Source organism: Ranitomeya imitator, chromosome 5 (assembly GCF_032444005.1).
Source record: "Ranitomeya imitator isolate aRanImi1 chromosome 5, aRanImi1.pri, whole genome shotgun sequence".
In the NCBI taxonomy this organism is placed as follows: Eukaryota; Metazoa; Chordata; class Amphibia; order Anura; family Dendrobatidae; genus Ranitomeya; species Ranitomeya imitator.
In genome coordinates this window covers 475681966-475708492 of record NC_091286.1, presented here as the reverse complement: position 1 = coordinate 475708492, position 26527 = coordinate 475681966, and the positions used below count along the sequence as shown (strand labels likewise).

The 26527-nt window shown below is 43.4% G+C and overlaps 1 protein-coding gene across 1 annotated transcript in view; it reads right to left on the bottom strand.

The window, feature by feature from the left end:
- SLC7A14 (solute carrier family 7 member 14) overlaps nucleotides 1-26527 on the bottom strand; it is a 233143-nt gene that overhangs the window by 17255 nt on the left and 189361 nt on the right. Inside the window, exons 3-4 of the mRNA XM_069727336.1 lie at nucleotides 14146-14382; nucleotides 8901-9118 (exon numbers count right to left, since the gene is read on the bottom strand). Of these exons, the coding sequence (XP_069583437.1) occupies nucleotides 8901-9118; nucleotides 14146-14382 (455 nt within the window). The remainder of the gene's footprint in view (nucleotides 1-8900; nucleotides 9119-14145; nucleotides 14383-26527) is intronic.

Sequence of the window (26527 nt, the reverse complement as noted above, 5' to 3'; positions counted from 1 at the left end):
TCACTAGATACTCAAAATGACCCTCGGGCGTATTAAATGCAGTTTTCCATTCATCTCCTCGCCTGATTCGCACCAGATTATACGCACCACGAAGATCTATCTTGGTGAACCAACTAGCCCCCTTAATCCGAGCAAACAAATCAGATAACAATGGCAAGGGGTACTGAAATTTAACCGTGATCTTATTTAGAAGGCGGTAATCTATACAAGGTCTCAGCGAACCATCCTTCTTGGCTACAAAAAAGAACCCTGCTCCTAATGGTGACGATGACGGGCGAATATGCCCCTTCTCCAGGGATTCCTTCACATAACTGCGCATAGCGGCGTGCTCAGGCACTGAAAAATTAAACAGTCGACCTTTTGGGAATTTACTACCAGGAATCAAATTGATAGCACAATCACAATCCCTATGCGGAGGTAGGGCATCGGACTTGGGCTCATCAAATACATCCCGGTAATCAGACAAGAACTCTGGAACCTCAGAAGGGGTGGATGACGAAATTGACAGAAATGGAACATCACCATGTACCCACTGACAACCCCAGCTGGACACCGACATGGATTTCCAATTTAATACTGGATTATGGGCTTGTAGCCATGGCAACCCCAACACGACCACATCATGCAGATTATGCAACACCAGAAAGCGAATAACCTCCTGATGTGCAGGAGCCATGCACATGGTCAGCTGGTTCCAGTATTGAGGCTTATTCTTGGCCAAAGGCGTGGCATCAATTCCTCTCAATAGAATAGGACACTGCAAGGGCTCTAAGAGAAACCCACAACGCTTAGCATACTCCAAGTCCATCAAATTCAGGGCAGCGCCTGAATCCACAAATGCCATGACAGAATACGATGACAAAGAGCAGATCAAGGTAACGGACAGAAGAAATTTTGACTGTACTGTACCAATGGTGGCAGACCTAGCGAACCGCTTAGTGCGCTTAGGACAATCAGAGATAGCATGAGTGGAATCACCACAGTAGAAACACAGCCCATTCAGACGTCTGTGTTCTTGCCGTTTAACTCTGGTCAAAGTCCTATCGCACTGCATAGGCTCAGGTTTAAGCTCAGGTAATACCGCCAAATGGTGCACAGATTTACGCTCACGCAAGCGTCGACCGATCTGAATGGCCAAAGACATAGACTCATTCAAACCAGCAGGCATAGGGAATCCCACCATGACATCCTTAAGGGCTTCAGAGAGACCCTTTCTGAACATAGCTGCCAGCTATTCATTCCATTGAGTGAGCATGGACCACTTTCTAAATTTCTGACAATATACCTCTATCTCATCCTGACCCTGACAAAGAGCCAGCAAATTTTTCTCTGCCTGATCCACTGAATTAGGTTCATCGTACAGCAATCCGAGCGCCAGGAAAAACGCATCGATATTACTCAATGCAGGATCTCCTGGCGCAAGAGAAAATGCCCAGTCCTGAGGGTCGCCGCGCAAAAAAGAAATAACAATCAAAACCTGTTGAACTGGATCACCAGAGGAGCGAGGTTTCAAGGCCAGAAATAATTTACAATTATTTTTGAAACTCAGAAACTTAGTTCTATCTCCAAAAAACAAATCAGGAATAGGAATTCTTGGTTCCAACATAGCTTTCTGATCAATAGTGTCTTGAATCTTTTGTACTCTTGCCGAGAGCTGATCCACAAATGAAGACAGACTTCTAATGTCCATCGCTACACCTGTGTACTGAACCACCCAAATGTCTAGGGGAAAAAAAAGGCAAAACACAGTGCAAAGAAAAAAAAATGGTCTCAGAACTTCTTTTTTCCCTCTATTGAGAATCATTAGTACTTTGGGCTTCCTGTACTGTTATGAAAGGCAATTCAGTACTACAATGGACATAGCGGTCAGAGCACATACAGTGATCTGACAATAACCCAAAATCATAGAACGAGCTCTGAAACGTGGGAACTCTGCAGACCGCAATCCCTAATCCTCTCCAAACAACACTAGACGCAGCCGTGGATTGCGCCTAACTCTGCCTATGCAACTCGGCACAGCCTGAGAAACTAACTAGCCTGAAGATAGAAAATAAGCCTACCTTGCCTCAGAGAAATACCCCAAAGGAAAAGGCAGCCCCCCACATATAATGACTGTGAGTTAAGATGAAAAGACAAACGTAGAGATGAAATAGATTCACCAAAGTGAGGCCCGACTTTCTTAACAGATCGAGGATAGAAAAGGTAACTTTGCGGTCTACACAAAACCCTAAAGAACACCACGCAAAGGGGGCAAAAAGACCCTCCGTACCGAACTAACGGCACGGAGGTACACCCTTTGCGTCCCAGAGCTTCCAGCAACAAATTAGACAAGCTGGACAGAAAAAATAGCAAACAAATAGCAAAGAAAAACTTAGCTATGCAGAGCAGCAGGCCACAGGAATGATCCAGGGAAAAGCAAGTCCAACACTGGAACATTGACAGGAAGCCAGGATCAAAGCATTAGGTGGAGTTAAGTAGAGAAGCACCTAACGACCTCACCAGATCACCTGAGGGAGGAAACTCAGAAGCCGCAGTACCACTTCCCTCCACCAACAGAAGCTCACAGAGAGAATCAGCCGAAGTACCACTTGTGACCACAGGAGGGAGCTCTGCCACAGAATTCACAACAGAGGACATTTATTGAATTTGGGCACTTTTTTAGACTTGTACCAGGGGAGCACTCTCCCTCCCATCGTTATACATCTATATAGACACATATGATATAGGTCCTATTGTGGCTTAAGGGTGTCACTTTATTGTCTGTCTTTTTAACACTTTTAAACTAATTTTTGAGGCTCAATAAAATTTACCAGTTGTTTGAAACATCTACAATCCGTGTTCTCCCGTTTCTTCATTTTTCTTTCTCATCTAAGAACAGTATAATATAGGGGCAGAAACCCTGATTGCAGCAATGTGTCACTTTCTAGGCTGCTTGCTTGTAGTTGTTATAAAATCAGTTTTTTATCAGCAGGAGATTATCACTAGAGGAAAATAGGAGAGCAGGGCAGGCCAGACAGGTGCTGGTAGTGGGCGACTCAATTATAAGGGGAACAGATAGGGCAATCTGTCACAAAGACAGGGATCGTCGAACGGTGTGCTGCCAACCTGGCGCTCGAGTCCGACACATCGCTGATCGGGTGGACAGATTATTGGGAGGGGCTGGTGAGGACCCAGCGGTCATGGTGCACATTGGCACTAATGACCAAGTTAGAGGTAGGTGGAAGGTCCTTAAAGATGATTTCAGGGAATTAGGCTGCAAGCTGAAAGCAAGGACCTCCAACGTGGTATTTTCCGAAATACTGCCGGTACCACGTGCCACGTCATAGAGGCAACGGGAGATTAGGGAGGTTAATAAGTGGCTCAAGAATTGGTGTAGGAAAGAGGGGTTTGGGTTCCTGCAGAACTGGGCCGACTTCTCAGTTGGCTACAGGCTCTACGCTAGGGACGGGCTGCACCTCAATGGGGAGGGTGCAGCTGTGCTGGGGGAGAGAATGGCTAGAAGGTTGGAGGAGTGTTTAAACTAGGAATTGGGGGGGAGGGTATTCAATTTATAGGAGGGGAAGATAGTGCAGATAGAGACATGGGCACAAATAAGGAGGATGAGGGTGGCGGTGGCATGGGGGGTGGGGTTAGAACAGTTAATAATTTAAGAAAAAATAGAGGTACAGAGAGGAACATCAAGTGCATGTATACTAATGCCAGAAGCCTCGCCAACAAAATGGATGAATTAGAACTAATGTTGTTGGAGCATAATTATGACATGGTGGGGATATCTGAAACGTGGCTGGATGAGAGCCATGACTGGGCTGTTAACTTGCAGGGCTATAGCCTGTTCAGAAATGACCGTACAGATAAGCGAGGGGGAGGGGTGTGTCTGTATGTAAAATCGTCCTTAAAACCCATCCTGCGCGATAATATTGGTGAATTTAATGAAAATGTAGAATCCCTGTGGGTGGAGATAAGGGGAGGGGGAAAAAATAATAAATTACTGATAGGGGTTTGTTATAAATCTCCAAAAATAATGGAAGCAATGGAGAATATCCTCGTAAAGCAAATAGATGAAGATGCGACTCAAGGAGAAGTCATTATTATGGGGGACTTCAACTACCCTGAAATAGATTGGGGAACAGAAACCTGCAGTTCCAGCAAAGGTAATCGGTTTTTGACAACTATGAGAGACAATTACCTTTCACAACTGGTTCAGGACCCAACAAGAAGGGGGGCACTGCTAGACCTAATATTAACCAACAGGCCAGACCGCATAGCAAATATAAGGGTTGGGGGTCACTTGGGAAATAGCGATCACAAAATAATAAGTTTTCATGTATCCTTTAAAAAGATGTGTAGTAGAGGGGTTACAAGGACACTAAACTTCAGGAGGGCAAATTTCCAACGGATGAGAGAGGATCTTGGTGCAATTAACTGGGACGATATCCTGAGACACAAAAATACACAAAGAAAATGGGAGACATTTATTAGCATCCTTGATAGGACCTGTGCACAGTATATACCGTATGGGAATAAACATACTAGAAATAGGAGGAAACCAATATGGCTAAATAGAGCTGTAAGGGGCGCAATAAGTGACAAAAAGAAAGCATTTAGAGAATTAAAGGAAGTAGGTAGTGAGGAGGCATTAAATAAATACAGAAAATTAAATAAATTCTGTAAAAAGCAAATCAAGGCAGCAAAGATTGAGACAGAGAGACTCATTGCCAGAGAGAGTAAAAATAATCCTAAAATATTCTTTAACTACATAAATAGTAAGAAACTAAAAAATGATAGTGTTGGCCCCCTTAAAAATAGTCTGGGTGAGATGGTGGATGAGGATGAGGAAAAAGCCAATATGCTAAATGACTTTTTTTCATCAGTATTTACACAAGAAAATCCCATGGCAGACAAAATGTCTAGTGATAAAAATTCCCAATTAAATGTCACCTGCTTAGCCCAGCAGGAAGTGCGGCGGCGTCTAAAAATCACTAAAATTGACAAATCTCCGGGCCCGGATGGGATACACCCTCGAGTACTGCAGGAATTAAGTACAATCATTGATAGACCATTATTTTTAATCTTTAAAGACTCCATAATAACAGGGTCTGTGCCACAGGACTGGCGTATAGCAAATGTGGTGCCAATATTCAAAAAGGGAACAAAAACTGAACTCAGAAATTATAGGCCAGTAAGCTTAACCTCTACTGTGGGTAAAATCCTGGAGGGCATTCTAAGGGACGCTATACTGGAGTATCTGAAGAGGAATAACCTCATGACCCAGTATCAGCACGGGTTTACTAGGGACCGTTCATATCAGACTAATTTGATCAGTTTCTATGAAGAGGTAAGTTCTGGATTGGACCAAGGGAACCCAGTGGATGTAGTCTATATGGACTTTTCAAAAGCTTTTGATACGGTGCCACACAAAAGGTTGATACATAAAATGAGAATAATGGGGATAGGGGAAAATATGTGCAAGTGGGTTGAGAGCTGGCTCAGGGATAGGAAACAAAGGGTGGCTATTAATGGAGCACACTGAGACTGGGTAGCGGTTAGCAGTGGGGTACCACAGGGGTCAGTATTGGGCCCTCTTCTTTTTAACATATTTATTAATGACCTTGTAGGGGGCATTCAGAGTAGAATTTCAATATTTGCAGATGACACTAAACTCTGCAGGGTAATCAATACAGAGGAGGACAATTTTATATTACAGGATGATTTATGTAAACTAGAAGCTTGGGTTGATAAATGGCAAATGAGCTTTAATGGGGATAAATGTAAGGTCATGCACTTGGGTAGAAGTAATAAGATGTATAATTATGTGCTTAATTCTAAATCTCTGGGCAAAACCGTCAATGAAAAAGACCTGGGTGTATGGGTGGATGACAAACTCATATTCCGTGGCCAGTGTCAGGCAGCTGCTACAAAGGCAAATAAAATAATAGGATGCATTAAAAGAGGCATAGATGCTCATGAGGAGAATATAATTTTACCTCTATACAAGTCACTAGTTCGACCACACTTAGAATACTGTGCACAATTCTGGTCTCCGGTGTATAAGAAAGACATAGCTGAACTAGAGCGGGTGCAGAGAAGAGCGACCAAGGTTATTAGAGGACTGGGGGGTCTGCAATACCAAGATAGGTTATTACACTTGGGGCTATTTAGTTTGGAAAAACGAAGACTAAGGGGTGATCTTATTTTAATGTATAAATATATGAGGGGACAGTACAAAGACCTTTCTTATGATCTTTTTAATCATAGACCTGAAACAGGGACAAGGGGCATCCTCTGCTTTTGGAGGAAAAAAGGTTTAAGCATAATAACAGACGCGGATTCTTTACCGTAAGAGCAGTGAGACTATGGAACTCTCTGCCGTATGATGTTGTAATGAGTGATTCATTACTTAAATTTAAGAGGGGACTGGATACCTTTCTGGAAAAGTATAATGTTACAGGATATATACACTAGATTCCTTGATAGGGCGTTGATCCAGGGAACTAGTCTGATTGCCGTATGTGGAGTCGGGAAGGAATTTTTTTCCCCAATGTGGAGCTTACTCTTTGCCACATGGGTTTTTTTTGCCTTCCTCTGGATCAACATGTTAGGGCATGTTAGGTTAGGCTATGGGTTGAACTAGATGGACTTATAGTCTTCCTTCAACCTTAATAACTATGTAACTATGTAACTAGAGGACTAGTAAACCTACTGCCATGAAGTCCAACCACACCCTTACCACCGATAGGCAACTTTCTGTTTATGCAAAGTGTACACAGAAAGCTGAAAATATGAGGTGTAAGCGGGTTTATACAGGGCTCAGCACTCAGAGAACTGATAGATCTGGAGCATGTATGACAATTTTTAATCAAAACTGAATAAAGCAGCCCAGTAAGTGACCCCTATAGCATGCTGCTCTCAGATTGGAGAGCAAATACCTGGTGAAAGATTCCCCTTAAGTGTACCAATACAAATAACTTAGGAAGCAAACTTTCCAGTCCTTTTCAATAAAGCATGATGGATGGAGTAGAAGTAAAGCTTCCTCCTGGCACCAAATATTATTTTTTACTTTAAAAATGGCTACAGCCATCTGCTGATATGATGCCTAGGGACAACAATATACATATTGTCATGAATTCCACCAAACTTGACTCCAGTTGTTCCTTCATTAATTCACCAAAATTGGCTAACATTTTAATTTATTAATTTTTTATGTGACAAAATTAATTGACATGCTGAATTACTTATAAGTTACATATAAACCTCCAAATACTTCAGATTACACATATTTATATATGTTTAGATTTATGGAACTGACGGTCTAAACATGCACACATTCAGTATTTGCAGCAGAAAAATCTGCTGCATATAATACTTGAGTGTTGGCAGGAAACATGCTGTGTAACATACACTTGTTTTTGCATGTGGTTTTGATGAGTATTTTCCCCCATTCATTTGAATGCGTGAAAAATGTTCCAGAAAACCCTGAAAGAATTGATATGCTGCAGATCTGAAACAGCTTCAATTCAGCAAGGAGAAAAACAATGACTTGCACAAGATTTCCAAAATCTCATTCATGTTGCAAGTACAATAAAACTTTTTTTGCTGCAAAAACGCAAGGTGTGAACATTCCCTCATGGATCTGATATCAGTAAAGGAAATATGTTATCAGTAGAGCCAGAAGTGGTCATATCACACAAACCTTTTGTTCTATGTGATTAATTCTATGAATTAATAAGGCACCACACATTGGTACTATAAAAGATCACTTTATTAGTAGAAAAAAGACCACAGCCTGATCTATATTAAAAAAGCCATAACAGGCATACTGGTAAGACATAACAAACACAGAACGGGTAGACACAACCTGGTAGATAACAACAAATCATTATATATATGCACTAAGTGTGACAATAAAGGCTCTCATTACATAACATACATGCTATATATAGCAATAGGGCAATTATGGAGTCACTTTATTAACTCCAGGACAGTACTATAGTCACTGTCCACCAAGTACAGGTGTACATATCTAATGGTGCTGGAGTAAACAAAGTGAGTCCACATATATTACATCTGACTCATTGGAACAAATCAACATACGTTGTAACGTGAGATTAGCTAGGCCAAAGACATCTAATATGCACAATATCAGAAAAATACCAGAACATATGCCCTGCTACAAAGTATATACATAAAACATGTGTTACCCGTGTACAGGAGAGAGAGGAACCAGGAGTCTACCACACCCGACGCGCGTTTCGCAGTGAAATGCTTCGTCCATTTCACTGCGAAACGCGCGTCGGGTGTGGTAGACTCCTGGTTCCTCTCTCTCCTGTACACGGGTAACACATGTTTTATGTATATACTTTGTAGCAGGGCATATGTTCTGGTATTTTTCTGATATTGTGCATATTAGGTGTCTTTGGCCTAGCTAATCTCACGTTACAACGTATGTTGATTTGTTCCAATGAGTCAGATGTAATATATGTGGACTCACTTTGTTTACTCCAGCACCATTAGATATGTACACCTGTACTTGGTGGACAGTGACTATAGTACTGTCCTGGAGTTAATAAAGTGACTCCATAATTGCCCTATTGCTATATATAGCATGTATGTTATGTAATGAGAGCCTTTATTGTCACACTTAGTGCATATATATAATGATTTGTTGTTATCTACCAGGTTGTGTCTACCCGTTCTGTGTTTGTTATGTCTTACCAGTATGCCTGTTATGGCTTTTTTAATATAGATCAGGCTGTGGTCTTTTTTCTACTAATAAAGTGATCTTTTATAGTACCAATGTGTGGTGCCTTTGTTTATAGGTGTTTATTTGTAGTTTGGTAATCCACATAAGGATATATTATAGGTGTTATATGAATTAATAAGATAAGAAAATGATCACCTACCCCTGACCATCCATAGGGTAGAAAATTCCCTTCTGACCAGTTTTTGCCATTGACGAAGAACAGACCAGCAATCATGATAAATACCCACACGGCCAAGTTAATTACATTCAGTACATTATTAAATCCAACTGAATTCTTCACCCCCAAGGCCACAATTATGGTTACGATGACTGCAATGACCAGAGCGAGAAGGTCTGGATAGGATTCTTCACCTTTGCCTGAGATGAAATATTAATGAAAAGTTAAATAACACAATAATGGTATTTTATACAGTAAAAAAATACAATAATAAAAAGTTAAACAATGTCGTGCGGAATGCCGTGTTCTCATTCGATCAGATGGTGAAGAATGGTGATGCCAGAGGAGAACATCTGATCATGAGTCACAGGGATGAGTAATGCCTTCAGCAGATAGCCGTCTTTTTTCCGGCGGTGCATGCATCATCTTCTGTGTTATATAATGTGCACATTTGCACGCAGCTGAGGATAAGTAATGTATGCATTTTGTCAGCCTTTCTGATATGTGGTTATTGCATTCATCCACTATTATGTCACAGGTGACATAACACGAGGGTGAGAAGATCTGATATGCTGTGAATATTAATCTGACAGCCAGTGACTTATATTGAAACTTTACACTGAAACATGACTTATTTTAGAAACAATATACAGGCTCATCATGGAGACTGTGAGTGATGAATCTGCTGTAAACTGCAGCTGAGAAGAGGATGTAGAGAATAGAGTTGAGCGAATTTCATCATTTATTCAGCTATAGCACTTACCGAATAAGCTGTAGAGGGAACTCAGATACATGGAGTTCCAGGGCTGTGGAGTCAGAGTTGTGGAGTCAGAGCTCATTTTGGTGGAGTCGGAGTCGGAGTCATGGAAATTGAGTCAAAATCGGAGGTTTGGCTTAAAGACTCCACAGCCCTGTCAGGGCTGTGGAGTTAGAGTCGGAGTCATGGAGTTGGAGCCCATTTTGGTGGAGTCGGAGTCATGGAAATTGAGGCGTCGGAGGTTTGGCTTACTGACCCAACAGCCCAGCGGAGCGCGCCGGCTGATCGGCGCCGCAGCAGCATGTGTCACAGCTGTATCACTGTAACAGCACAGGCATGTGTCGTGGCTGTGTGACAGTCACATGCATGGAGAGCCTGTGTGTTGGGCTGTCAATTAATGTGCTGTGACAGTGACACATCCGCGACACATGAAGCTGCAGCGCTGATCAGCTGATCAGCCGGCATACTCCATGTATCCGGGTTCCCTCTACAGCTTATTTGGCAAGCGCTATAGCTTACTCCTATATAGCAGTGTATACTTACAATTGCCCATTTTGGATTTCTACCCATCTAGTTTTTCTCTTTTCTCTGCTCTATGTAGAAACCAGAAGTGTCTTGTTTCTGCAGAAATTATTTCTTTTCCTCCAACTCCTGACCCAGCCACTCCTCTTCCCGTCACTGACATTCGCAGAGATGACTCATACAGGGAAAACTGACCTGTTTCTACATAGAGCTTAGAAGGATTCAGCTCATCAGTTTTTAATCACGTGATACCATAGAGCTAACGCAAAAGAGCGGAATTAACTGGGTAGAATGAGAAAATGAGGTATTGTAAGTACACAGTGCTATATAATATGATGACTGTAATACCGTATATACTCGAGTATAAGCCGAGATTTTCAGCCCATTTTTTTGGGCTGAAAGTCCCCCTCTCGGCTTATACTCGAGTCATATAACCGGGTGTCAGCAGGGGAGGGGGAGCGGGGGCTGTGTAATCATACTTACCTGCTCCCAGCGCGGTCCCTGCAGTCCCTGGCTTCTCCGGCGCTGCAGATTCTTCCTGCACTGAGCGGTCACATGGCACCGCTCATTACAGAAATGAATAGGCAGCTCCACCCCCATAGGGGAGGAGCCGCATATTCATTGCTGTAAATGATCGGTGCCATGTGACCGCTCAATTACAGGAAGAAGCTGCAGCGCCGGAGAAGCCAGGGACTGCAGGGACCGCGCCGCAGCAGGTAAGGGGAGCGCAGCGCTATATTTACCTGCTCCTCGCTCCGGCTCCGTCTGCAGCGTCCTCTAGCAGTGACGCTCAGGTTAGAGGGCGCTGTGACGTAGTCAGTGCGCGCCCTCTGCTGAGCGTCAGTGCTGGAGACGGAGCCGCACGAGGAGCAGGTAATTATTGAAAGCGCCGGCGTCCTGAGCGAAGAGAGGTGAGTATGTGATTTTTTTTTTTTTTATGGCAGCACCAGCAGCATTCTAAGGAGCACCTATGGGGCCATAAAGGTGCAGAGCATATAAGGGGCACAGCATTATAAGGAGCACCTATGGGGCCATAAAGGTGCAGAGCATATAAGGGGCACAGCATTATAAGGAGCACCTATGGGGCCATAAAGGTGCAGAGCATATAAGGGGCACAGCATTATAAGGAGCACCTATGGGGCCATAAAGGTGCAGAGCATATAAGGGGCACAGCATTATAAGGAGCACCTATGGGGCCATAAAGGTGCAGAGCATATAAGGGGCACAGCATTATAAGGAGCATCTATGGGGCCATAAAGGTGCAGAGCATATAAGGGGCACAGCATTATAAGGAGCACCTATGGGGCCATAAAGGTGCAGAGCATATATGGGGCACAGCATTCTAAGGAGCACCTATGGGGCCATAAAGGTGCAGAGCATATATGGGGCACAGCATTATAAGGAGCACCTATGGGGCCATAAAGGTGCAGAGCATATATGGGGCACAGCATTATAAGGAGCACCTATGGGGCCATAAAGGTGCAGAGCATAAATGGGGCACAGCATTATAAGGAGCACCTATGGGGCCATAAAGGTGCAGAGCATATATGGGGCACAGCATTATAAGGAGCACCCATGGGGCCATAAAGGTGCAGAGCATATATGGGGCACAGCATTATAAGGAGCACCTATGGGGCCATAAAGGTGCAGAGCATATATGGGGCACAGCATTATAAGGAGAACCTATGGGGCCATAAAGGTGCAGAGCATATATGGGGCACAGCATTATAAGGAGCACCTATGGGGCCATAAAGGTGCAGAGCATATATGGGACACAGCATTATAAGGAGCATCTATGGGGCCATAAAGGTGCAGAGCATATAAGGGGCACAGCATTATAAGGAGAACCTATGGGGCCATAAAGGTGCAGAGCATATAAGGGGCACAGCATTATAAGGAGCACCTATGGGGCCATAAAGGTGCAGAGCATATATGGGACACAGCATTATAAGGAGCATCTATGGGGCCATAAAGGTGCAGAGCATATAAGGGGCACAGCATTATAAGGAGCACCTATGGGGCCATAAAGGTGCAGAGCATATAAGGGGCACAGCATTATAAGGAGCACCTATGGGGCCATAAAGGTGCAGAGCATATATGGGGCACAGCATTATAAGGAGCATCTATGGGGCCATAAAGGTGCAGAGCATATAAGGGGCACAGCATTATAAGGAGCACCTATGGGGCCATAAAGGTGCAGAGCATATAAGGGGCACAGCATTATAAGGAGCACCTATGGGGCCATAAAGGTGCAGAGCATATATGGGGCACAGCATTATAAGGAGCACCTATGGGGCCATAAAGGTGCAGAGCATATATGGGGCACAGCATTCTAAGGAGCACCTATGGGGCCATAAAGGTGCAGAGCATATATGGGGCACAGCATTATAAGGAGCACCTATGGGGCCATAAAGGTGCAGAGCATAAATGGGGCACAGCATTATAAGGAGCACCTATGGGGCCATAAAGGTGCAGAGCATAAATGGGGCACAGCATTATAAGGAGCACCTATGGGGCCATAAAGGTGCAGAGCATATATGGGGCACAGCATTATAAGGAGCACCTATGGGGCCATAAAGGTGCAGAGCATATATGGGGCACAGCATTATAAGGAGCACCTATGGGGCCATAAAGGTGCAGAGCATATATGGGGCACAGCATTATAAGGAGCACCTATGGGGCCATAAAGGTGCAGAGCATATAAGGGGCACAGCATTATAAGGAGCACCTATGGGGCCATAAAGGTGCAGAGCATATATGGGGCACAGCATTATAAGGAGCACCCATGGGGCCATAAAGGTGCAGAGCATATATGGGGCACAGCATTATAAGGAGCACCTATGGGGCCATAAAGGTGCAGAGCATATATGGGGCACAGCATTATAAGGAGCACCTATGGGGCCATAAAGGTGCAGAGCATATATGGGGCACAGCATTATAAGGAGCACCTATGGGGCCATAAAGGTGCAGAGCATATATGGGGCACAGCATTATAAGGAGCACCTATGGGGCCATAAAGGTGCAGAGCATAAATGGGGCACAGCATTATAAGGAGCACCTATGGGGCCATAAAGGTGCAGAGCATATATGGGGCACAGCATTATAAGGAGCATCTATGGGGCCATAATCAAAGGTGCAGAGCATATAAGGGGCACAGCATTCTAAGGAGCATCTATGGGGCCATAATCAAAGGTGCAGAGCATATATGGGGCACAGCATTATAAGGAGCATCTATGGGGCCATAATCAAAGGTGCAGAGCATATAAGGGGCACAGCATTCTAAGGAGCATCTATGGGGCCATAATCAACGGTGCAGAGCATATATGGCACAGCATTCTAAGGAGCATCTATGGGGCCATAATCAACGGTGCAGAGCATTCTATATAGCACAGTTGTATATGGAGCATCTATGGGGCAATAATGAACGGTATGGAGCATCTATTTTTATTTTGGAAATTCACCGGTAAATGCTGCATTTTCTACCCTAGGCTTATACTCGAGTCAATAAGTTTTCCCAGTTTTTTGTGGCAAAATTAGGGGGGTCGGCTTATACTCGGGTCGGCTTATACTCGAGTATATACGGTATATTAAGAGGGAGTGCTCCTTTAATAAAATTGATATTCCATAACGACCATGATGAGAGTTTAAAAAGTATTCTCAATTCATAGTATACACAATATATTTCTTTTGTCTTAGGCACCATCTCCTAATTATTGTAATAAAGTTATATGCTTTATTTTTTTTTAAGCAGTAACTTACGGTAAATATAAAGGGTAACAAAACCATTGTAAATTCTGAATAATGAGCTCATTTAATTTGACCTGGAAACCTCAGCAACTATTGAAAGTAGGCGATGATGGAAAACTCCCAATAAAACTGTAAAAATAGTTACTAGGTAACAGTCAAGTATTATCATCCGAGCAAATACAATTAAAGCAAACTCCTTACCTAATCCATTCAATGTCCCCACACTCTCAATCATCCAGTGGCTGATAGTGTGATTGGCGAGGGAGTCAAACATGCTACTAAGGGCGCTGGCTCCGGCTGCCGTACCAATGAGATATTCGAGGATTAAGTTCCATCCAATGAAGAATGCCACAAATTCACCAACAGTGACATAACTGTATGTGTAAGCAGATCCTGTGGTTTTGGGAACACGTACTCCAAATTCAGCATAACACACCCCTGTGGACATCAAAAAGAGAGAATTGCTGAATACTCTTGTACAGTCGTGTTCAAGGCGCAAACACTGAAAGAATTGATATGCTGCATTTTGGCAAAACTACAGCACAGCTCAAAATGGAAAAAAAACAGCGTGCGCATGTGATTGCAGAAATCTAAATGATTATCCCGATACTGTAAAACACTGCATATTGTACACAATATATAGAAATATACCCTTCTAGTATAGAGCAGAGGCAAACTGAGCACAGGCATCGACAGAAGTCAGAGGGCCCTAAAGCAATATATAGAAACTCATTATCAACAGAAGGCCTTCGAGTAATTTTGTCATTTGAGGCAAGCATCACTTTTACTAATTTCCACATAATTATACATACTTGTATTAACAGTGCCACATCAAAGACATTAAAGTTTAAAGAAAGGTATAATCAAGGGAGAATTATAAACATACAACGCTTGGCAAAAGTCAATTATATATAAACAGACACAGTATAATAACAGTATATGTTAAGGATAATATCCTCGAACACCGCCCTCCCCCGAGTCCTCCCTAAAAAAAATGCATACAAAGTGCGACATAATCCATGTTATTTCCAATAGTTTGGTATAGAATAAAAAAAAGCGACTGTGTCTTAATATATAATAACTACATAGTAGGCAATCAGAATTTATTTTGTTCTAGAGATAGATGCAAACCACAAGGCATCCATATGGAGTTACTCATCTTCATTTTCAAATTTGGATCTTGGCAGACGTGTCCAGTATAAGGCTACGTGCACATGTTGCGGATTAGCCTTAGGAATTTCTGGTGCGGATTCTGCCTCTCCTGGCAGAAAATGCACTTGCGGATTTGTTGCGTTTTTTGTGCGGTTCCGCAGCGTTTTTTGTGCGTTTTTGCTGCGGTTTTCTTGCGGATTTGCTGCGTTTTTACCCCTGCGGTTTTCTATAATGGAATAGGTAAAAAAAAAACGCTGCAGATTCACAAAAAAGAAGTGACATGCTACTTCTTTTAAACCGCAGCGTTTCTTCAGCGGATTTTCACAGTGTGCACAGCGTTTTTTTTTTCTCATTGACATTGTACTGTAAATCAATTGCGGATCTGCAGCGTTTCTGCACCCTAAAAAACGCTGCGGATCCGCAGAGAATCCGCAACGTGTGCACATACCCTCAATGCTGCTGCAAATTGGTGCAAAGCACATGCAAGTCTCCTTGTAAAGTGTCCGCGGGTCATGCAGTGATTGCAATCAACTACATGATCGTCTCCTTTAGTATCATGTTTTATTCGGACCAACCATGGCTTAATTTAATCTGAAAGCTGCTTACGGTATGTAATACCTAATACCACTAGGATAAACAAGGGTTAAACATAATGAGAACATTCTCTCCCTTGCCATGTATCGGGGATTTATGATAATTTCACTTAGTAGACATTGTCTCATTAACTGTAATTTGGCTGAATTTGGAGATCCACAAACTGCAATGGTTTTCGTCCATAGTAATTGATAATAATTTACAACGGTTAGCATCATAGACACAATCCAGAAACATTGTGCATTCATTAGTCCACATCTACTGTATTTGGTTGTAATGTAAAACACTATTTGCACATTCATAAATAGCATAATATTCTTAAAGGGGTTGTCCGTTCCAAATCGATAAATCTGCAGTGGCTCGGTGTGACTGCAGACTTATGAATCCGAGCAGCGCATGCACTGTGTGCTGCGAGGATTCGCCGGTTTCACACCCGGGACCGGAGGGTATGTATGCGTTATCCCCAGTGCGTGCGCTGGAGGCATTCATAAGTCTGCAATCACACAGAGCGACTGCAGGCTTATCGATTTGGACCGGACAACCCCTTTAAGAATATTAAAAGATATGAAAGAGGGAAATTTATAAAAAAAATCTGGTTCAAAAGAAAAGTGGGCCATCATCTTTCCATTCTAAATTTTTAGAGGTCCACTTTTAACTGAAAGCTGCAACATAGTTAGTTGCCATGGGCTGTTCCTTATAGGGGAGGTTCGAAACAAAAATTAATTTTCATTCTAAATCTCTATCTACTTAATGCCATAATTTAATCTATTTTCTAATATACTTAAATTAAAAAGTCCCTATCTTTACCTTACTACACTATCTGTTTTCTTTTTTTTACTACTTCTTTTTGAGTGAATGCTGGGATACTCAATGCGAAGTGTCATCGGGGGGCAGAGGGTGCGGTCACTACCACAGCCTCTGCCCCACCCTGAAGTGAAGCACCAGTGACCTTCGCTACAAGCGTTGGGCTAGTCCCCACTTTACTGAGCATGATTCTTGTCACTGTGTGATGTGCACCATGACAGTGCACTCTCTCATTGACTCTGATGAGTGTAATAGGATTACCCTGCATGCAGAGACCACTTGCAGGGGCAGTGCTGGTCTCTGCACACCAGGCAATCCTCTTACACTGCGCAATGACAGTGTGTTCTGTTGCTGGCTTGTTACATCTGATCGGAGCAGGCAGAGACTGCACTATCATTAAAGGGACTCTGTCACCTGAATTTGGAGGGAACAATTTTCACCCATAGGGGCGGGGTTTTCGGGGGTTTGATTCACCCTTACCTTACCTGGAAAACGCTGGCTGCGTGCTGGCTGCAATATTGGATTGAAGTTCATTCTCTGTCCTCCGTAGTACATGCCTGCACAGTGCAATCTTGCCTTGTACAGGCGTGTCCTATGGATGACAGAGAATGAACTTCAATCCAATATTGCAGCCAGCATGCAGCCAGCGGGTAAGGAAAGGGTGAATCAAACCCCCGAAAACCCCGCCCCTATGGCTGAAAATTGTTCCCTCCAAATACAGGTGACAGAGTCCCTTTAAGTACATTGCACAATGACAAGAATCTACTGAGCATCTGTTGGACAACAATTGACAACCGATGCATGCTCAGTAGAGCGGGGTCACACGCAGGCACTGCACAATGTTTGGCTTACAGCCTATTAGTGATGCCCATACTAAGCCAGACACTGTGCATTACCTGTGTGTGACCAGCGCCCTATACATGCCGCTTTTGTGCAATCTAATACTAAGCAATCACCCCCTCCATGATCTGGTAGGCTGTGAGTGGCTGTCTTATTAGTATTTTGCACCTGCATTGCCACCATCTTTATTACATGGGCTTGCTGCATTCCTGAGAGTGCATTAGTTGTGAGACCTGGGCAGGTAAATACTGTTGCCCCTTGTTTGCTGTATTAATTCTTGAATTTTGGCAGAATTTTTAGTCCTCTTTTTGTGGCTTTGCTTTTCAGTGTAGTATTAGGACTCGCAAGTGTGAGGACCCCTAACGTGAGTGCGAGCTTATATTGACCAATACCTCATATATTATGTAAATGTATAATTTTTTCACACTTTATGTTTCAGGGTGCTGTTGGTGATACAGTTTCTTTCAGGAGCAGCTCTCTGGTGTTACCCTGTCTGGTTATTGGAGTCCAGTTGCTGCTGTTACCGTATCTGCGGTGTGGAGCTCAGTAGCGATGTTCATTAGCTAAGTGTGGTGTTTTTGTTACCTTGTCCTTTGGTGTTTGTCACTTCCCCGTGTGTATTACCTGCAGAGGTGAGCCTAGTGCTCCTTGCCGGCCAGTGCACTAGCCAGGGCAGTAATAGATGACTACTAGGGATGAGCTATCCTGATGGCGGTGGGGGAAGGACCCACATAGGGCGTTATGGGAGTGCAGAGACAGGATCAGGTTTGAGCTCAGGTGGTGACCATTCCCCATTCCCTACTGGTAGGGCCTTCCTCTCCCCTTTTCCATCCCGTTGTTTGTGAGTTGTGCCGTCCGTTGACCGACCACCCATTGGGTCGGGTCACATCGTGACACATGCACTGGTATTCTCAAATGAAACATCATTAAAAAGGAAGTAGTAAAAACACAATCAGAGCAGTTAAAAATTGTCTTTAGGGAAGAATAGGGATTTTTTAATTTATGTACTTTAGAAAATAGATTAGATTATGGCATTAAATAGATAGGAATTTAGAATGAAAATTAATTTCTGTATCAGTCCACCCCCTTAACCTCGCCTTAGCACCCAATTTTGATAAATCCATGGGATTCTGCTACTTTCCTAATAGTTGGTCCTTGCTGACTATCTAAACAGTGACTGCAGCCTCTTTACAGATTGTAGGTACTGTAAGAATGACATATGCGAGTGTATAGAGTTTGTAATTGGCAAATTAATGGACCAATAACTCTGCACATACCATCACCATGTATCAAATATTGAGGGAGGAGAGGACCAAGATTTCAACACAGAGCACTTTCTCAATTTGTGGTTTTAGTTGTTTACAGTGTAACTAAATAGTTGGACTTCATCAACAGGATGGTTGGTTCGGTCTCAGTGTCTTCCTTGTGTAGCTGTATTCTTCATAATGTTCTGCTAGATGCCGTAATTGCTGTCAGGAAATGCTGGGACTTATAGTTTTGCAAAGCGAGTAGTCAGAACAGAAGCTGCCTAAGCCTGGTCTAAATCACTCAATTTCCTAACCTAATTATTCTCATTCTCAGTGAGGTCAATGCAGACAGTAATGTCGTCTTCTGTAGTCATTACTTCGGCTGTGCCAGACACAAATTGGGATTTTCCACATTTATATGGCACATGAGGTTGCCTAGAAACAGATGTGATGACACAGGTTGCGATATGATCATACTGTCTTCCCGGCTTTTACTTCTACGTAATTCCAGGCATTAACAATGCCGTGTGTATCCTTGGAGGCTTAGCTTTCAGAGATCAAATGGGATTTGACGATCATTACTACTTTTCATTTTTAAGCGAGAATGCCCCAGGTTCTTTAACAATAAAGATAGCTCCAACACTCAATGTATATTGACTAATTCACAGAATAAAGAGATGCTGATCTGGGAGCCTGAGCGTGCACGTGGTCTCGTGTCTGAGGCTGCCCCCTAAGTAAGGTGAACCCAGATACCTTCTCCAAAGTGTTGTACAGGTCTGAGTGCTCAGGTATGCCAAATGTCCCATCGCAGTCACTTAAAGGGAATCTGTCACCAGGATTTTGCTACCCATCCTAGAGCAGCAGGATGCAGAAGCAGAGACACGGATTCCAGCGATTTGTCACTTACTGGGCTACTTTTTGGAGCTTTGATAAAATCACTGTTTTATCTGCTGCAGATCTAGCAGTTTGCTGAAAGGTAAACTCAGTATAACCCCCGCCCACACCACTGATTGGCAGCTTTCTGTGTGCAATGTGCATAGGCTGAATGCTGCCAATCAGTGGTCGGGGTGGGATTATACAGAGCTCATGAATATGAAGGACTACATGGCAGAAGGTTTACTAGTCCTCTAGTGAGTAATCTGCTGATAAACAAGTGATTTTTATAAAAACTACAGCAAGGAGCTCACCATAACTCATTGCTGGAATCAGGGTCTCTGTCTCTACAGTATGCTGCTCTCAGTTTAGATAGCTAAAGCCATCTAAAGCCCCCTTTAGTTATCTCTGGGGTTAGACTTCTGGGTCCACCATCGATCCTGGGAATGAAGGGCTCCAGTTCCAGTGTTCCCTTCTAATTTTTTTCTCCCTACAGGGGTGTTTCTTGGCCAATTGTTGCCAGTGGCCAGCTGCAGCTCCTTCCTCAGATCTCATGTCTTTTCAAAAAAATGTTTTTATTTTCAGAAACTCAAACCTAACTAAAATATATGGTGAAAATGCCAAATACAAATATAGCTCATGTGTGTGCCTACCAAGGCCTCCACTATAATGAATAAGCCCCATTCATTTCAATCGTGAGTGTTCTCATGTGCACACGGCACCTCTCCATGAATTCTACACAGAGGATTTTATTTTGATTTATACAAGTTCACCTAATTGTCTCTCCGACATATTTAATACGGCATATCCAGTTTCTGAGCTAGGAAATGAATACAGGCAGATGAAATTGCACCTTCACCATTTAATTTCAGTCTTATTTTGTACTATTCTCCTATTATACTGAACAATCTAAGGGCTCATACAGACGTCCGTGGATCTCGGTCCTATCACCGATGGCAAGCCAGATAGGACGTGGGTCTCTCATCCTGAGAGTCATAGCCTCAAGAAATATATGAAACTGTCATGCTCCAATCAGGAGACCCGCGGCCTGTGCGTGCTGGTCTGTGATTGGACCAAGATCTACGGATGTCTAAATGAGCCCCTAAGTCATTGGCCGCATCTTTCGCAGCACATAATGACTTATTTAATCATCCATCAAGTGCTTTAACAGCTGCAGGAGGATCCGAGATCTACTCACAGCTGTTAAGTTAAATGTCGCTGTCAATCACTGAAAGCAGGATTTAACACGCGCCATACGAAAGTGCGTCACGAGTACTGCCCATCGGAGCCCCTGTCACGTGATTGCGGGGTGCTGATAGGTTGTCATGACAGCTGGGGGTCTGCAGAAGACACCCGCGCCTGTCATCACGATACTCCTGTGAATGTCAACCCGTGGCCAGTGATCATAGTTGATATTTGCAGAAGCCTTGCTATGTATAGCAAAGGCATTTGGACGTACTGTAGAGGCAGAGACCCTGATTCCAGCAATGAGTTATGGTGGGCTCCTTGCTGTAGTTTTAATAAAAATCACTTGTTTATCAGACAGGAGAAACTTTCAATATAAAATTGATGATGATTTGTGGGAGCACATATCTAGTGTATCTATCTCATGTGAGAATTGCAGAGTGCAATATGTTGGGCGCACCACCAGAACACTGCGCAAATGCTTATCAGAACATATTTACGATGCACAAAACCGTACAACGCGCCATTTGTCTGGTGTTTCTATGCATTTTCTGCATCCTCACTCCGGCGATGTGTCTGATTTAAAAATCTCTGCAATTGAAAAAATAAATATCAGACACCGAGGAGGGGAGATAAAAGAGAAGCCCACTGGATTCTGCGTTAAACACTAGAGATTCTCTTAGGTTTGAATCAGAAAACAGATTTAAGTTATTTTTATTAAAGAATAGCAAAGGGAAAAGAGAAGAGGGAAGGAAGGAAGGAAGGAGGAAAAAAATATATTTTTTTTTCTGCAGAAATAATCTTTGGGATGTTGCTCCGTGGTTTTTGATCTACATGTGATTTGTGGATTTTTGTGTGTATGGTGTTCCTTATTGATTGGTTCTAACATTGATTATTCATCAGCTGTTTCACAAATGTCATTTCCTCTCCTGAGCAGGATATCAAGTCAGGAGTTTTGTTTTTTACTCATTATGATTAAGGACTAGCTATCCCATTCTGTCTTGATCTCCAACAATGTTTTTAAGAGAAGTTGAATAAAGTATGTTTTTTATTATCAATTAGATGTTCTGGATCATTACGGATTAACTCTGCATGCGGGCTTGAACGCTATTCCATGCACCTTCGTGGATAACTGCACCTGCTGTGGACAATTCAAGGGTGAGCTGATGAACTTTTTTCTTACATTTGGTATCTCTGTGTTCATAAATGTCCTACTTATCAAAATATAAAGTAGATTAATCCGATTGGTAAATGGCGTAATGATTAAAAAATAAAATGCCAGATTTATTGTTTTTGGTCGCTGCAATAGCAATAAAATGCAATAACAGACAATCAAAACATTATATCTACCACAAAATAATATCCGTAAACACATCAGCTCGGGGTGCAAAAAAGTAAGCCCTGACCCAGCCCCAGATGACAAAAAATGAGAACGTTTCAGGTCTTGTAAAATGGCGACAAACGCAAAAAAAAAAATTTCATACAAATTTCGGAATTTTTTTTCAAAACTCAAAATATAAACCATACATGTTTGGTATCTGTGTACTCATACTGACCTGGGGAATCATATTACCAGGTCAGTTTTACCATATAGTAAACATTGTAAATACAAAAAACAATTGTGGAATTGCACTTTATTTTTGCAATTTCACCACTCTTGCAATTGTTTTCCATTTTCCAGTAAACTATATGGTACAATAATAATGATAATCTTTACTTTTATAAAGCGCTAACATATTCCACAGCGCTTTACAGTTTTGCACACATTATCATCGCTGTTCCCAATGGGGCTCACAATCTCATTCTTTGGAATGTGGGAGGAAACCGGAGTACCCAGAGGAAACCCACACAAATACCCAGTATGTCTTTGGAATGTGGGAGGTTAACCGAAGTACCCAGAGAAAACCCACGCAGATGTTGTCCTTTGTGGGATTTGAACCCAGGACGCCAGCGCTGCAAGACTGCAGTGCTAACCACTGAGCCACCGTGCTGCCCTATCAATGATATCACTCAAAAGTACAACTGGTCCTGCAAAAAACAAGCCCACATATGGCCAAATTTACAGATAATTAAAAAAGTTATGGCTATTAGAAAAAGGGAAGGAAAAAAACAAAAACGAAAAATGGGAAATCGCCCATGGGGTGACGGGGTTAATACAATAAAACAATTTTAAGAAAGAACAGGGGAATGTTTTGTGTGTCTCCGTGTGGCTTTCATGTTTTTATGTTTATCAATAAAATAATATTATAGCGCTGATTACTTTGCATTTGCTCCTTATTTTAAACTATGCACATTTTTCTATATAGTTGGTAGCATACATCTGACAAAAGCAAGCATCCAGATCAATGTCAATGTATTCTGTAGGAGAAATGTCATGGGTATAACATGCCCAGAAAGTGGGCCATTGTATAGTGGGAGCAGGGGTGAACCTAGCCACACCGCTGCCTGAGGCGAACTTCAAAACGGCGCCCCCCCAAACACAGATACAGTACAGCCCCCCTATAGGGCTCCCATCTCATATACAGTCCCCCCATACATTACATGAGTGATAACTATTGTACATTCTACAATAGGTCATAAATCAGACAGTATAGTCCTCCATACAGTATTCTGGGCACCACAGTGCTCCATACAGAATAATGAGCCCCATATATTGCTCCATACAGAATAATGAGCCCTATATATTGCTCCATACAGTATAATGAGCCCCATATATTGCTCCATACAGTATAATGAGCCCCACATGACGCTCCATACTGTATAATGGCCACACATGATGCTCCATACTGTATAATGGCCACACATGATGCTCCATACTGTATAATGGCCACACATGATGCTCCATACTGTATAATGACCACACATGATGCTCCATACTGTATAATGGCCACACAGTGCTCCATACTGTATAATGGCCACACATGATGCTCCATACTGTATAATGGCCACACAGTGCTCCATACTGTATAATGGCCACACATGATGCTCCATACTGTATAATGGCCACACAGTGCTCCATACTGTATAATGGCCACACATGATGCTCCATACTGTATAATGGCCACACAGTGTTCCATACTGTATAATGGCCACACATGATGCTCCATACTGTATAATGGCCACACATGATGCTCCATACTGTATAATGGCCACACATAATGCTCCATACTGTATAATGGCCACACAGTGCTCCATACTGTATAATGGGAACACATAATGCTCCATACTGTGTAATGGCCACACATGATGCTCCATACTGTATAATGGGCACACATGATGGTCCATACTGTATAATGGTCACACATGATGCACCATACTGTATAATGGCCTCACATGATGCTCCATACTGTATAATGGGCACACAGTGCTCCATACTGTATAATGGGCACACATAATGCTCCATACTGTATAATGGCCACACATGATGCTCCATGCCGTATAATGGCCACACATGATGCTCCATACTGTATAATGGGCACACATGATGCTCCATACTGTATAATGGTCACCCATGATGCACCATACTGTATAATGGCCTCACATGATGCTCCATTCTGTATAATGGGCACACACTGCTCCATACTGTATAATGCGCACACATAATGCTCCATACTGTATAATGGCCACACATGATGCTCCATACTGTATAATGGCCACATAGTGCTACATACTGTATAATGGGCATACATAATGCTCCATACTGTATAATGGGCCCACATGATGCTCCATACTGTATAATGGCCACACATAGTTACTCCTACACATGCGGCTGCGCTCCGTACACCTTGCACACATGGCTCCACTCCGTACTCACGCTGCTCCGCTCCATACACCTCGCACACACCCGGCTCTGCTCCATACACCTCATATACACCTGGCTCCGCTCCATACACCTCATACACATGCAGCTTGCTCTGTACACTGAATACACACCCGGCTCTGCTCCATACACCTCATACACACCTGGCTCCGCTCCATACACCTCATACACATGCAGCTCGCTCCGTACCCTGAATACACACCCGGCTCCGCTCCATACACCTCATACACATTCAGCTCCGCTCCATACACCTCATACACACACAGCTCCGCTCCATACACCTCGTACACATTCAGCTCTGCTCCATACACCTCATACACACACAGCTCCGCTCCATACACCTCATATACACACGGCTCCGCTCCATACACCTTATACACACACGGCTCTGCTCCATACACCTTATACACACACGGCTCTGCTCCATACACCTCATACACACAAGGCTCCGCTCCATACACCTCATACACACGGCTCCGCTCCATACACCTCATACACATTCAGCTCCGCTCCATACACCTCATACACACACGGCTCCGCTCCATACACATCACACTTGTGATTCAGTGACTTTGGATTCAGGGAGTTTCCAGGGGAGGAATTGCTGTCTGATTTTTATTAATACTTTGTATTTATTTATTTATTTATTTATTTTTAATTGAACTGTTCTGTCTGGTGCAATCCCCATTAGGAAATGTGCTCCACGATTGTTAATGCCATCCAGTGCACATCTTGCCACATGTATGCAGTCCTTGAGCAGCCGATCGAGGGTGCATACTGCTGTGCGAGATGTGAGCACGTTGTGCATTTGGAAACCCAGATTCTGACTCTAAATGTGCAGCTGGCAACACTGAGATCCATAGACAATATGGAGAGGAGTCTTCTGCTCACGGAGCAGACGCTCAATGGGACAGATGAGGGGGGTGATGGTGGGATGGAGCTGCAGGACAATGAAGTAGCAAGCTGGGTGACAGTTAGGAAGCGGGGTAGAGGGAAGAGTGCCAGGGAGGCTAGTCCTGATCTGGAACACCCCAATAAGTTTGCTAAGTTGGCAGATGAGGGGGGTGCCAGTACAGGGGTAGCACTGCTGCAGCCAGGCATGTCCTCTGAAAGCCGGAGGAGTGACTGCTCCAGTAAGGAGGGAAATAGGAGAGCAGGGCAGGCCAGACAGGTGCTGGTAGTGGGGGACTCAATTATTAGGGGAACAGATAGGGCAATCTGTCACAAAGACAGGGATCGTCGAACGGTGTGCTGCCTACCTGGCGCTCGAGTCCGACACATCGCTGATCGGGTGGACAGATTATTGGGAGGGGCTGGTGAGGACCCAGCGGTCATGGTGCACATTGGCACTAATGACAAAGTTAGAGGTAGGTGGAAGGTCCTTAAAGATGATTTCAGGGAATTAGGCTGCAAGCTGAAAGCAAGGACCTCCAACGTGGTATTTTCCGAAATACTGCCGGTACCACGTGCCACGCCAGAGAGGCAACGGGAGATTAGGGAGGTTAATAAGTGGCTCAAGAATTGGTGTAGGAAAGAGGGGTTTGGGTTCCTGCAGAACTGGGCCGACTTCTCAGTTGGCTACAGGCTCTACGCTAGGGACGGGCTGCACCTCAATGGGGAGGGTGCAGCTGTGCTGGGGGAGAGAATGGCTAGAAGGTTGGAGGAGTGTTTAAACTAGGAATTGGGGGGGAGGGTATTCATTTTATAGGAGGGGAAGATAGTGCAGACAGAGACCTGGGCACAAATAAGGAAGTTGGGGGTGGCGGTGGCATGGGGGTTGGGGTCAGAACAGTTAATAATTTAAGAAATAGAAGTACAGAGAGGAACATAAAGTGCATGTATACTAATGCCAGAAGCCTCGCCAACAAAACGGACGAATTAGAACTAATGTTGTTGGAGCATAATTATGACATGGTGGGGATATCTGAAACGTGGCTGGATGAGAGCCATGACTGGGCTGTTAACTTGCAGGGCTACAGCCTGTTCAGAAATGACCGTACAGATAAGCGAGGGGGAGGGGTGTGTCTATATGTAAAATCATCCTTAAAACCCATCCTGCGCGATAATA